Source organism: Solanum pennellii, chromosome 4 (genome assembly GCF_001406875.1).
Source record: "Solanum pennellii chromosome 4, SPENNV200".
Taxonomy (NCBI): Eukaryota; Viridiplantae; Streptophyta; class Magnoliopsida; order Solanales; family Solanaceae; genus Solanum; species Solanum pennellii.
In genome coordinates, this window is record NC_028640.1 from 70,532,933 (window position 1) to 70,545,555 (window position 12,623).

The 12,623-nt window shown below is 34.7% G+C and overlaps 2 protein-coding genes across 3 annotated transcripts; one reads left to right on the forward strand and one right to left on the reverse strand.

Annotated features, from left to right (window-relative positions):
- Positions 1 to 1,103: 1,103 nt before the first annotated feature.
- Positions 1,104 to 4,465, reverse strand: LOC107017012 (probable beta-D-xylosidase 7). Its single transcript, XM_015217302.2, has 6 exons — positions 4,073 to 4,465; positions 3,285 to 3,587; positions 3,005 to 3,174; positions 2,802 to 2,893; positions 1,896 to 2,660; positions 1,104 to 1,804 (listed from the first exon to the last, which is right to left on the reverse strand). The coding sequence occupies exons 1-6, from the start codon at positions 4,463 to 4,465 to the stop codon at positions 1,209 to 1,211; spliced, it is 2,319 nt and encodes a 772-aa protein (XP_015072788.1). The 3' UTR covers positions 1,104 to 1,208.
- A 1,121-nt stretch (positions 4,466 to 5,586) lies between these two features.
- LOC107015849 (cyclin-H1-1-like) lies at positions 5,587 to 11,885 on the forward strand. 2 transcript variants are annotated; one of them, XM_015216268.2, is made up of 14 exons: positions 5,587 to 5,782; positions 6,330 to 6,476; positions 6,583 to 6,633; positions 7,769 to 7,847; positions 7,979 to 8,091; positions 8,170 to 8,243; positions 8,485 to 8,605; positions 8,696 to 8,764; positions 8,910 to 8,954; positions 9,908 to 9,985; positions 10,957 to 11,015; positions 11,098 to 11,182; positions 11,299 to 11,387; positions 11,491 to 11,885. In XM_015216268.2, the coding sequence occupies exons 2-14, from the start codon at positions 6,417 to 6,419 to the stop codon at positions 11,549 to 11,551; spliced, it is 984 nt and encodes a 327-aa protein (XP_015071754.1). In that variant the 5' UTR covers positions 5,587 to 5,782; positions 6,330 to 6,416; the 3' UTR covers positions 11,552 to 11,885. The 2 variants fall into 2 exon arrangements, with proteins under 2 accessions (XP_015071754.1, XP_015071755.1); XM_015216269.2 differs by having other exon boundaries at positions 6,339 to 6,476.
- The last annotated feature ends 738 nt before the right edge of the window (positions 11,886 to 12,623 follow it).

Below are 12,623 nucleotides of genomic sequence, written 5' to 3' on the forward strand. Positions count from 1 at the left end.
AATCAGAAAAAGTACTAACATATTCATCTTTTGAAATCGCATCATCGTTTGTAGTTCTTTTAAGCAAAAGTGAAATAAGGAACGTTATTTTCGATATTGATGGTTCATCTCCATGGTGAAGTAGCATTTGTACGCCTAATATATATATATATATATATATATATATATATGTGAAATTTAATAAATCGTATATATGCAAATAAAATTAATTTTATAGATTAACTGAATTCCCAAACTTTAATCATTTCATTTATAATTGCCTTGTTTATGAATATGTTAAACAAAAAAAAAACATTTTATGTATATACACAAATCTATAATTTCACTATGTATATTAATAATTATTACTTTATTTTCTATATTAGTTCCATGCAATTTATTTTCAAAAACAGGCATTGGCACTTTTCATTTTGCTCTTTTGCCTAGAATGTTGTGTTTGTGCCTTTGGTTTTTAATAACACTTATTAAAAGGGAATTTCTAAAAGTATATTATATATCTCAACGAAAAAAAAAAGTTGATCACTCGTGGCACATAAAAATTTTCTTCAAAATAATAACAATAACAATAATAAAACATTGAAAAGAAGTCAATATAAAACATTTTTACTTGACCATTAATCATAAAACGAAAAATATAATAGTCCATACTTTAATCACTCTCCAATCTCCATCATGAAGTACGCCTAACATTGTAATATAGCTCGAGTAATTGTAATTTGTGAAAGCTACTAGGCAATTGAACTATAGTTGATTTTACATTCAAAATCATGTTAGATAATTTAGAGCACCAAATTCAAATAATTGAAGATACATTAATAACATCTAGTCTGAAATTAAAGATTATATAATTTTAATATATGCTTTCAATTACTTTTACTAAAATAATATAGTTCATTTAACTATAAGAAATTGGATCGATTGATCAAGCGGATGAAAAAAAGGAAAAACAAGTCTATTAATCTAAATCGACACATTTAAGAGCTGGGCAGTCTGGGCTCAACCCGTTAAGTCAATTCATCACGAAAACAACTATTCATTTCACATTCGTACCTCTCAATTACCCAGCTAATCAACAACGATAAAAATCAAGAAATTAACATATTTATTCTGCTCAATAAGGTGATGAATCCTCTTTACAGGATTATAATGCACACCACAAGTGTGATCTGATCATTAAGGACTATATTTTTATATGTGATTTAAAGGTTTCATATAGAAACAGTAACAGGATATTTCTTATCTCCCACAACAAGATAATATTTGCCTTCATCAATTACTGATATACCATGCTTATTAGCCCTGCTAAAGTGTTGACAAGGGCTCACAATAAATTTAATTTTACTTTTTTCTCTTGCACCTAAATGCACACTTTTGAATCCAATCAACTGCTTTCTTGGAACTTCATCATTCTTCACTTTAGAATGCCTAACAAACAACAACACAGGATGTATACCACCTATTTTCCCCTTGTTTCTCACCACAACCTTAACTGATATCTTCGCGTTGTTGCAAACCTCTGATCCAAATTTCGAAACTGCAATATTATGAATATGTGAACCGTGTTTTCTTCTCTTGTCTGATGATGTTTGGTTAATGAAATAGAGTTTGTCATGAGTGACAGACGCGATGTCGTATGTATAATTTGTGTAGCTAAGACCATAGCCAAATTCATAAACTTTTTGCCCTTTGTAGAATTTGTAAGTTCGACCTGGATATCCACTCGATGAATTAGGCCTCATGTTCATGTCTGTCATTGGTACTTTTATGAAGTCCTTAGGATACCATGTTACTGGTAACCTGCCCCCTGTAAGGTTAAATGTGATTAGCGTATTAAGCAAGTTTTTCGTCAAAATGGATTAAGTACTAAAGATTATTGATGTTGTAGTTAAGTTAACCTGGATTATGTTCACCAAAAAGAATCTGTGTTACTGCAGCTGCTCCACCTTCTCCAGGATAACCAATCCACAAGATGCCTCCGATTTTCGGGTGGTTCTTGGCAAAAGAAATATCAATAGGACCTCCACTAACTAACACTAGTATAACAGATTCTACAGCAGCCTCGGCTACTGCGTTAATAAGAATCTCTTGTTGTCCAGGTAGTCCTAAATCTACGCGATCCCAGTTCTCCCTCTCCACTTGCTGGTCTAATCCCATTATTAAAACAACATACTGAGCCTTTTTAGCAACATCTACTGCTTCATCTATTGCAGCAGAAGTACAGTTGACAAAATTGCAGCCTGGATGGTAGCCTATGTTTTTCACAAGGCCTTGAAATCCTTGGAGTAACGAAATTTTTTTGCAGGGAATGCCTGCATAGTTACCTAAAAGTAATTCGGAATCGTTTGCTTTTGGACCTATTATAGCAAGGGATGTCATTTTTATCTTAGAAAGTGGAAGGAGTTTGGCAGAATTCTTTAGAAGGACAATGCCATTTTTTGCTGCTTCAAGGGATAGATCTTGATGCTCTTGACTACAAATCTCTGCAGGAGAAATGTCTCCGTATTCCAGCTGTTTTGGATCACCATTGAATAATCCTAACCTCATTCTAATGGAGAAAATATTGCGAAGAGCTCTGTCTATATCAGATTCTTGTAATTTCTTCTTCTCCAATGCTAATCTTGTGTAGTTTGCCACGAATGAACCGCAGTTTACATCCATACCTAAATTGCAAGTGACAAGGAAAAGGTCAGATAATTGAGACAAATAGAACTTTATGTCAATGATGTCTTTCAGTAACAGGAAAGACATCATTGAGTTTATACAAAAGTGAGAGCATAGAAACTAAATATAGTACTACTTACCAGCTTTTAGAGAAGCTGCAACTGCATCTTCAGCTGTGTATCCATGGGAATCACGCATAACGCGAATTGCATCACAATCTGATACAATGTAACTTTTCAGCAAATAGACAAATAGTTAGTTTTAAGATTGCTGAAATCACTTCTTATAAGGAGTAATAACTTTGTATCAGACATTTGTTTCTTAATTTACATCAAAATTTTACCCGTTGAAACCCCACTGTCCGCGAGCAGTTGCGGTCAGGAGATCATAGTTAGCGCAGTTTGAGACCCCATTGAGACGACTATAAGCACACATTAGACTGGTAGCTTTTCCTTCTTCCACACAAGTCTTGAATGGTGGTTGAAATGAATCTGCCATATCCTGTGGTGTAACCTGTTTGACACATTGTAGTATTAGATAACAATATCAATCTTTTTGGTATACAAAAGGTGAAATTGAATAATAAACGTAATTTAACATGTGATAACAGGTTAGTTACTGACTTGAGCATCGAAGGTGAAACGATGGTGACCATTCCAGTAATCCAAATCTTGAGCAGCAAAGTGCTTGCAGCAAGCTGAAGCTTGAAGATGCCCATCTTTGAGCTTCCCACCTTCAAAACTATCCCCCTGAAGTCCTCTTACATAAGCCACTGCGTATTTTCCTACCATCATCGGGTCTTCCCCAGCTGTTTCTTGTGCTCTTCCCCATCTTGGATCCCTTAATATATTCACATTTGGTGCCCAAAATGTCATTCCCTTTAGTTCACCTGCATTGTACACTGCTCTTGCCTCTCTTGAAATTGCCTACACAGAGTACAACATCTTATAATACTAGCTATTTCATGTGTTCATTCAAATTTCTGTATTTGCCATAGGATTATCTGTTGGATCTTCTTAGTTTACCATAAAATGTGGAAGTATAAATGAGATTTCATAGAGTCATTCGTTCTGAATGCTACAGAAAGAACATAAGCTAGATGACAGAACACGAATATTCAGATGTAGAAGATCCTAACATGAGTGATTTGACAGATTTGGTACATACTGAAAGGACCAAATGATCAACTCTACATCAGGGATACTTTTACAACTATTCTCTCAAACTAAAGATTAAAAAAAAAAAATTATGTCAAGGGGATTCAAAAACTTAAAAATAATGCACACAAACAAACCCTCTATCCCTTCTCTACTTAATTTTGTGTGTCCAATTAAACGTTGCCTATAAAATCAACCACAGAGTCAATAAAGCATTCTGTAGTAGAGTGTAAAAAGAGAGAATCAATTTATACCTGAGCAATGCGATACCAGAGATGTTCATCAAAAGTAGAAGCAGTAAGAATGATCTGAGGGAACTGAGTTGCAGCTTTAATACTTCCATTAAATTTCACCCCTAATCCTTCCATCGATAGGCCATGTAACGCCTCCGACCACCACTCATAAGCAGGGATATTAAGCCGCGGAATTGCTGGTGCACTGTTACCCAATTGTGATATTTTCTCATCCAAATTCAGGCGTAAAATGAGATCATCTACCCTTTGATCGACGGGCAATGAAGAATTACAGAATTGAAATTTTATGGTATCTGGATTGGATGTATCACATGAAAATGGAAGACAAGTTGATTCAGTATTACTGAGAAAGGAAATAATTATGGTGATCGCAATAATTTTATGGAGTCCCATGCTTTGGATTAATTTTCAAACTGAAACGAAAAAAAAAATATGTCCTGTTTTTTTGTTTGGGAAGAAGAAGAAATGGTTATGTTTCGACTGTTACTAGTGGGATGGATTGATGGCGCCAAGTGCAGAACCTTTCAAAGGTAACGGTTAATATTTAATTAGGTGTGTTAATAATGTCTTGGTCAATAAGTAAATTAATTCGTGTATTAACTTTAGAGCCTGACAAAATAAAGTTCCCGCAATAAAATGTTACCTTTTTTTCATCGCTCTAAGCTTTAGTGCGTAGAATTATCTAAATATAATACTTGCGTTATAAGTCCTTGATCTTGGGCATAGGTAGGAAAATAAGGTGATGATAGCATCATTATGGTTGTTTAACTTGAATGCCTTCTTTGATTTATTAAGTGGCCATTAGCCAAGGGCGGATCTGAGGTAGTTGAGAGTTCACCTAAACCTCTTTGATAAAAACTTGTATCGTATACATAACGTATTTTGAAGAATTTTTATGTTTATAATCTATTTTAAACCTTCTAAAGGTGGTTGGCTTAGTGGTTGAGAGCTTCAGAATTCACCTTGATGTTCCAATTTCAAATCTTAGGTGTTATCTTTCTTTTTTCGAACTCCCTTAATGGAAATTCTAAATCCTTATTAGGCACCATCCATGTCACATGACGGTAACATAGAAGGAACTCACAGTCAAAAGCTGGTCAAATATAAATCAACTAATATTATTTATCATAAATATGATAATTCAGAGATATACCTCGATTGTACTCTTTTAAAATATATGTAAGACGTGAGAAACTCTAGAAAATACTCTATTAGAAACATATTTGGTAGAAGAACTGTGTAACTTTATATTAGTCGAATGGAGGATAGTATAATATTACAATAATATATTTCTAACAATCTTATTTTATTCTGTGAGTCAACTCAAATTCCATTCAATTTATGAGATATTATTAGAATTTCAAAATTCAAATAAATTTTTTGCAAGGTATCTTTTCATATGTATTCAAAGTTTTCTTAATTTATGTTAATTTTTTAATCTAATTTTCAGTTATTTATATTTTATTTTGAAAGGTTCAAATAATCTAAATTATAAAAAATAATTCGAAAAATTTCACCTAAATCAATTGACGGAGAGGGAGTAACGTGATTGCGCGAGATGTTTTATACTTGCATAGCTTACCGGGCATGAATAAATCAGAGCACTTCACTGTGCTTATTAAATTCTTCCATCACAAAGCCTTAAGCACTTCCGGTATATTAACCTCTGCTGGTCTCTCCGGCGATCGTTTCACCGGCGTAAAATCTGCGGTAAGTTCTCCGATTAACTGGATTTTCTGTATTTGTTCCCTAAAATTAAGCACATATCCAGTTTATTGTCTTATGGGTCTGTACTTTCTTGTCGCCTTCGTGAGGTGGAAGTTTAATTTGGTCTTAAAATTAGATACTACTCCATAAGAAGCTGAAAATACAGCTATTTTCCTGTGCTATTAGCAAGGGAAATGCGTGAGATATTTTTTTTTGGGTTGTAATACTTGTCAATAATACTAATTTGGGTATTGCTTTACAATTTTAATTTATTTTTATTTTCCTCCAAGTATGTTGTTTTGCTTAGCTTATATGGAGAAGAATAGCTTGGCTGTTTGACGAATGTCTTTCTGCTTTAGCTTTTACTCTGATGCATTTCTGTATATCTACTATTATGTTTTTTCAATTTTCTGATACAATTATATATATACATTGAAATCTATGATCTTATTTTAAAATTTTAGTAACTAGGTTAAATTTAATTTGTTCAATCGATTTGAAAATTATTCTGACACCACTATCTAGGAGTGTTTATACATTATTTTTAAAGATCTTACAGAGATGAAATGCTGGGGCATGGCATAGTTTAAAAGGAAGATCGCATCCAAACGAAAATAAGAATTGGCAGAGAGAAGACATGGCTGATTTTGTGACATCTACTCATAGAACCAAGTGGATTTTTACTCCCCAAGATATTGTGAGTTACAATTGTTCATCAAAAATCTTGGAGAATATCATTTTCTTTTCGTCTTCCCATTTTTATTTGATTTTTTGGGTTTATGAATGGTATACTGTATTCACAGAAACATAAGTATAAAGTTGCTAATCACAGAGCGAAACAAGCACTGGAGAAGGTATTCTAGCTTATTTTCTTAATATTTTTTTGTTTAATTAGCTTTTTGCGTTTTCTTTGGGCTTGTGGATATGTTTTCTTTTGTTGAGATACCCTTTTCACCTTATTACTTTTTGTTTTGATGAAGGCAATATGAATGTGTTCTTTGACCTTTTGCTGTTGTAGTTAGTGTTTATCTTTAAGACGTGGTTCAAGCACGTGTATTGAGATGTTCAAAACACATGGTTTGCCTTCTGTAACTTGCTTTATGAATAACAAATGTGCTATAGACATGAAACGATAAGTTAATTAAATAGAATGAACCTGAGTTCCGATGCTGGTAGCTAGGGGTGTTATTGGGTAAGCTTGATCTTATTGATATTATTCATAACAATGAAATCATAGAAGCTTCAAAGCTTAAGAACACAAAGAAAGAGTATAATGTTAGTAAAATGCGTAAAAAAACCGATGGTTTACAACGAGTAGATATAAGACTTTATAGCTAACTTTAGAGAGCAACTTGCATGGTTCTCACCCTCATAAAGTTCACTAATTGTACATTTACTTCAGTTACATAATGGCTGACGGAGATCTTGGGCTCTTTCCCCATCGACTAACGTAGATTGAACCGGCTCTTTCCACAACAGCTGGTAGAGATCTCGGACTCTTCGGCGACACAACAGCTGGACCCCTAAACTTATTTTGACCTTATCTTGTTAGGTCCACAACCTGGTGCCCAGTCCCGTACTTTCGGATCTAGATGGCTTTGCTGATATGACTCTGCCTCCACTATCTCGACTCCGGATTTTTCATTGATAGGATTACATTTACCGGTCACGTTCTGAGGATAGCATTTGGTGTTGTCCCTGCCGAGTCACTTTTGACCTACTCTTCTTTCCACGTGTCGATTCTTACCCCACAGAGTTAGATAAAGTAGAATGTCTTTTCCATTTTATGTGTTTGGTGTATGAAATTCTGTTTGCCGGCCTTATGTCTTATGTTTTTTTCAAACAATTTTGTTACCTTTCTCTCCGCTTCAACAATTTGCCTGATTTTATAGGCAGCATTACCTGAAACTCTTATGGCCCAGAACATAGGTCTGATTTGTAGTCTTTGTGGATGTACGAATAATACTGATAGCTAATTCTGTTGTGAAGTATGGAACAACGCGAATGGAAGTTGATATTGATGGGTCGTTCTCGTATGCTGAAAGCCAAAATGACGCCAAAGATAATGGTAAGATTGTAGTTTTTCAGACCAAAGTTAAACTAGAGAAACTATGAAGTTTCTGGTTTGCTTCCTTCAATCTTGGAAGATAATCATAATTGTTATCATTCTTTTGGTTGCTATTTTGGTTGGCATGTTAGCTGAAAAGCGTCCTAAACCACTCAAGGTTGAAGAAGAACAACTTCTAAAGGCTTTCTACGAGTTCAAAATTCAAGACGTCTGTGATGCCTTTAAGTTCCCACGTAAGATTCAGGTATAAAGTTTTAATTATTGGATCTGCTACTATGATGGATCAACGAGAAGGTGAAACAGTTCTCATGCTTGTTTACAGGCGACAGCTCTCATTTATTTTAAGAGGTTTTATCTACAATGGTCCGTGATGGAACATCACCCCAAAGACATTATGTAAGCTTCTTATTATCCTCTCTGTGCTTTCTTATTTTAAAAAAACTTACTAGTTTCCCCCTATCTTTATGCAGTGTTTGGTTGGTCATTGGACAATAGTTACTTTTTTTTCCAAATTCAAGTTGAAATGCATTTTAAAAACATAAACAAAGTCATCTGGATTCCACATATATGATGCATACAGTAGTTGATAGTTGACAGAGACATAGCTTACTAGCTCCCCCTCCCCCTCTTTTTGTAGGTTAACCTGCATATATGCAGCTTGCAAGGCAGAGGAAAACCATGTATCAGCTGAGGAGCTTGGGAAGGGTATTGGACAGGATCATCATGTAATCCTCAACAATGAGATGCTGGTTTTCCAGGCATGGATTTTATTTGAAGGTCATGTTATTCAACATTTTCCTTTAAATATCTTTGCTTTAATCAACTTTTTTCTAACCTTTATTTTGCAGAGTCTAGGATTTGATCTAATTGTTTACTCTCCATATCGTGCTCTTGAAGGTTTTATCAGTGATTTAGAGGTCTTTTTCTGTTGATCTGTTACACTTAAACCCTTTGAGTAATAATTGCTGTGTTGACATCTTCCCTATAATTGGTAGCATTTCCACTCCTTGTACTACTTGATTTCTTCATTGCAATTATTGACTATTGCTCTTGAAATTGTAGGAATTCTGTGGAGCTAAAGATGAAGACCAGCTTGTGGCTCTGAAGGTAGTCACTAAATTTTTTCGACAGGTTAAGTAGTTCAAGTGAAAAGTTCTCTCCGCTTACCTTGCGGTTGAGAAATCAAGTTACAAATGGAGTAAATGGAAGAAAAGGGCCACAATTGACTCCTGGGAGGGGGTTGAATTACTGGTTAATAGTGGGGTAGATGTAGGTTAAAATATAAAAACAATTTCTTATTTGCTTCCATGCAAATTGCCTCTTGCAGGGTAGGCTGCGTACATTAGACTCTTGTGGTCCGACCCAGCCCTTCCCCTACTCTCGCACATAGCGAGCTTTATTGCACCGGGCTGTCTTTTTCTTCAATCTTCTTTATTAAATAAAATGTTCTTGCACTATTTCTGCTCCTTGTAAATTCTGGCTTCTGACAATTGAATTTTATCCAATGTTGTTTCAACAACTAGTAGTTTTGCAGTTAAACCACCCATACCATGTGAATCTATATGCGATATTGAAAATCTTCAGTTCTCCATCCAATGGAACAAATGCTGATTTCACTCTTCCCATTTCTATTGTTTGTAGTTCTTCCTTAGATGATCAAGGTTAATGCATCTTCTTGCTAGATTATCATCAATCTTCAAACATAATAAAAGTTGGTGGCATGTTGGAGATATGATGATTATTATCATTCAATGTATTCTTAGAATTTCACATCATAGATCTCTATGTAGCTCATTGAGCTACCCACCAACTAATCTTTCTTTTATACTTCAATTTATTTGTTCAAAACATTTCTGTGTATGCAACATGCGACAAGAAGAAGGAATAGACTAACCTCATAAGTAGTCTGTAACATTCTGACATGCATCAATGCATTACTAATTGTAATTCATCTACTGTAGATAATGAATTAATTTTGTTTTCCATTGGTGATTTCAATTTATATTACTCTGACCTTTGTATTCATCTACCAGCTAAGTTTATTTTCTTCTGATGTACAGGGTTCACTTGATACTGCTAGGACTGAAGCAGATAAGATTATGCGTTCTGATGGACCACTTCTTTTCCCACCTGGGCAGGTTATATTTTATCATTTACATACTATATTGAAATGATTTTATTACTGTATAAAACTAATTACTGACTCTTCCTCCTGCAGAGGATTATGTTAACAGTTAAATACATCTTTGAGGCTTGCTTCATCTTGTTGAAAGAAAAGTTCATGTTCCACTCAGTCATAAACCTTTGAACTAGTTTGTGTCCATATTTTTTAATTCATGTGAAGTGTGGACACGGAGAATGGATCCTCTGTTAACAACAACATAATACCCAGTGTAATTCCTCAAGTGGGGTTTGGGGAGGATAGAATGTATGCGGACCTTTCAGGCGTATGTGGGGTGAAGAGGCTGTTTCAGAATAAATCCTCTGTTATTGACAGATAATTTTCCTAGTATGGTTGGTTAAACTAGATCAAATGTAGCTTGTTTGATATTATAGAAGAAGCAATTCTAGCTATAAATTCCCATAAGCTCCTCATAACTAACCCTGACACTTAACTATGACTATCTCTAGCTTCTCCCGATTATCTCTGGCGACAAATTGAGTCTAAACATTTTGTCTGATGATTGATAGGAGTTTTTTGGAGTGGAGGCTTTCCCATAGGCTCTGCTATATTTCCAAGGTTGTGGTTAGATTCTAGAGGAGCTCTTCTATATTTTGGCCACATTATGCCCATAGAAGTCATATTTATCTCAGGACAAATCATGTGATGAGTCAATATTAGATGATATCTGTTCTGACAGAGGACAAGACTGCATTATGGAAAAAATTTGAAACGCATAAGAAGTAACTACTTCTAATGATCACTGAATGCTAACATAGTTGACATCTGAGAAATTCATCTGATGGTCTTATTGGATAACACAGTGAAGCAAAACTCATGTTTTTGCATTCTATGTGATTTTCTCTTTTAAAATATGCTATAGATAATACTCACATGCACATCTTGTTAGATCATTTTCTGAATTAAGTTTCTTTTTCCTTATTTCAGTTGGCATTGACAGCTTTACATAGAGCTAACGCAGTGCATAGCATATTTGATTTTGAGAGGTCCCAATCCCTTCCTCATTTTTGACAGAGTCCACAATAATCACTAACATTCTGATTGACATGATAATGATTTCTTAAACAGGTACCTAAGAAGTGTCCTATCACGTTATCAGCCAGCTCATGCCATTTCAGAACTTACTGGTTCTATAAATGCCATTGATTCTTTGGCAAGTACTTACTTAACCTTGTTATTACTTCATGCCTGGAATGGTGTATATTTCTCTTCCTGCTGACTTCTTCCCCGAAATCTCTCTGACTGCCTGAACTCCTGGAATTTGAACAGATTGGTAAACTTTTGACTCCGACCTCCAAAGATGTGAAGCACGTTGATCGGAAACTCAAATCATGTCTTGATCCGGGTTCACATGACAAGTGCGGTTCTATCAACTCTGATTTGATTATCATTTTTCCATCTTTTGGTTTTTGCGATATTTTATTGGCCCAGCCAAAAAATGATACTGGTTTGTAAATGCAGGAGTAAAAAAAGGAAGCATAGATCCAAAGATAGCTCACATGAGGCTACTGACTTATATTGAACTGCTCTAACTCAAGTTTGTAGCTTCAAAGCATATCTTCTTTGCCCAGTGGAAATAGTGTTTCTCATTGCTGCTCATCAGTTCCCTAATATAGAACAAAAATTGAAGCCAGACTGTAGAAGTAGAGGCGGGTCGAGGATTTAAGATCACAAATTTCTCATGACTTTTTTCTTAAATTTTGTACTATGAAATCAATCAGTAGTTTAAACTTCTGAGTGTTAGTTAATCTGGAATTTACTGTTTGGAGATGTAAAAGCTCACTTTTTAGAAATGAGAATGTTGTTCTTAATGAGAACTTCAAAGTTTAATATGCAGTTCTTGCTTTTTTAAAATTCATTGGATTGAATTACAAACAAGAGATATTCTTAAATTCTGTATTTGAAAAGTTTCATGAGACTTCTTTCTTTTCTTTTTTTTCCAAAACAAAAGCTGCAGAAAGAAAAAGGGTCAAATTAAGTGGAATAATCAAGCTTGTTTAGATTTGCAATTTATAACTTCAAACACACGAGTAAGTACTTGACTTCATTGTAGAAGTCGCATGTCGTGGAGATGAGAACATTGAGATGGATGTGTGGTCATACTAGGAGAGATAAAATTAGAAATAAGGATATTTGGAAGGAAGTGGGAGTGGCTTCTGTGGTGGACAAGTTGATGCAAGCGAGATTGAGATGGTTTGGACATGTGAAGATGAGATACTTAGGCACACCATTGAGAAGTTGCGAGAGGTTGGTAACAGAGGATACAAGGAGAGACAGAGGTAGGCCAAAGAAGTACTGGGGAGAGGTGATGAGATATGATATGATGCAACTTCATATTAACGAGGACATGACCTTAGATAGGAAGGTGTGAAAGACACGTATTAGGGTAGAAGGTCAGCAGTCATTGAACCAGTTATATTATTGTAGCTCTTGTTTTTTTTATATTTCTAAGTGGTTTGTTGGGTACTAGTTGTATTATTTATTATTGTTTTCAATAATCTATTTATTATTATTTTCAATCATCTAGCTTATTATATTGATGATTGCCTCCTTTTTTGTACCTGAATTTGCTATACTTGAATCAAGGATCCAAC

Excerpts from the sequence above, each read along its gene's own strand:
- LOC107017012 (XM_015217302.2), bottom strand. The coding sequence starts at position 4,465 with ATGGGACTCCATAAAATTATTGCGATCACCATAATTATTTCCTTTCTC. Across the intron at positions 3,175-3,284 it reads GTTTCACCTTCGATGCTCAA|GTTACACCACAGGATATGGC; the intron begins GTCAGTAACTAA and ends TGTGTCAAACAG. Across the intron at positions 2,894-3,004 it reads GGACAGTGGGGTTTCAACGG|TTACATTGTATCAGATTGTG; the intron begins GTAAAATTTTGA and ends TTTGCTGAAAAG.
- LOC107015849 (XM_015216268.2), top strand. The coding sequence starts at position 6,417 with ATGGCTGATTTTGTGACATCTACTCATAGAACCAAGTGGATTTTTACT. Across the intron at positions 6,477-6,582 it reads TTTTTACTCCCCAAGATATT|AAACATAAGTATAAAGTTGC; the intron begins GTGAGTTACAAT and ends CTGTATTCACAG. Across the intron at positions 8,092-8,169 it reads AGTTCCCACGTAAGATTCAG|GCGACAGCTCTCATTTATTT; the intron begins GTATAAAGTTTT and ends GCTTGTTTACAG.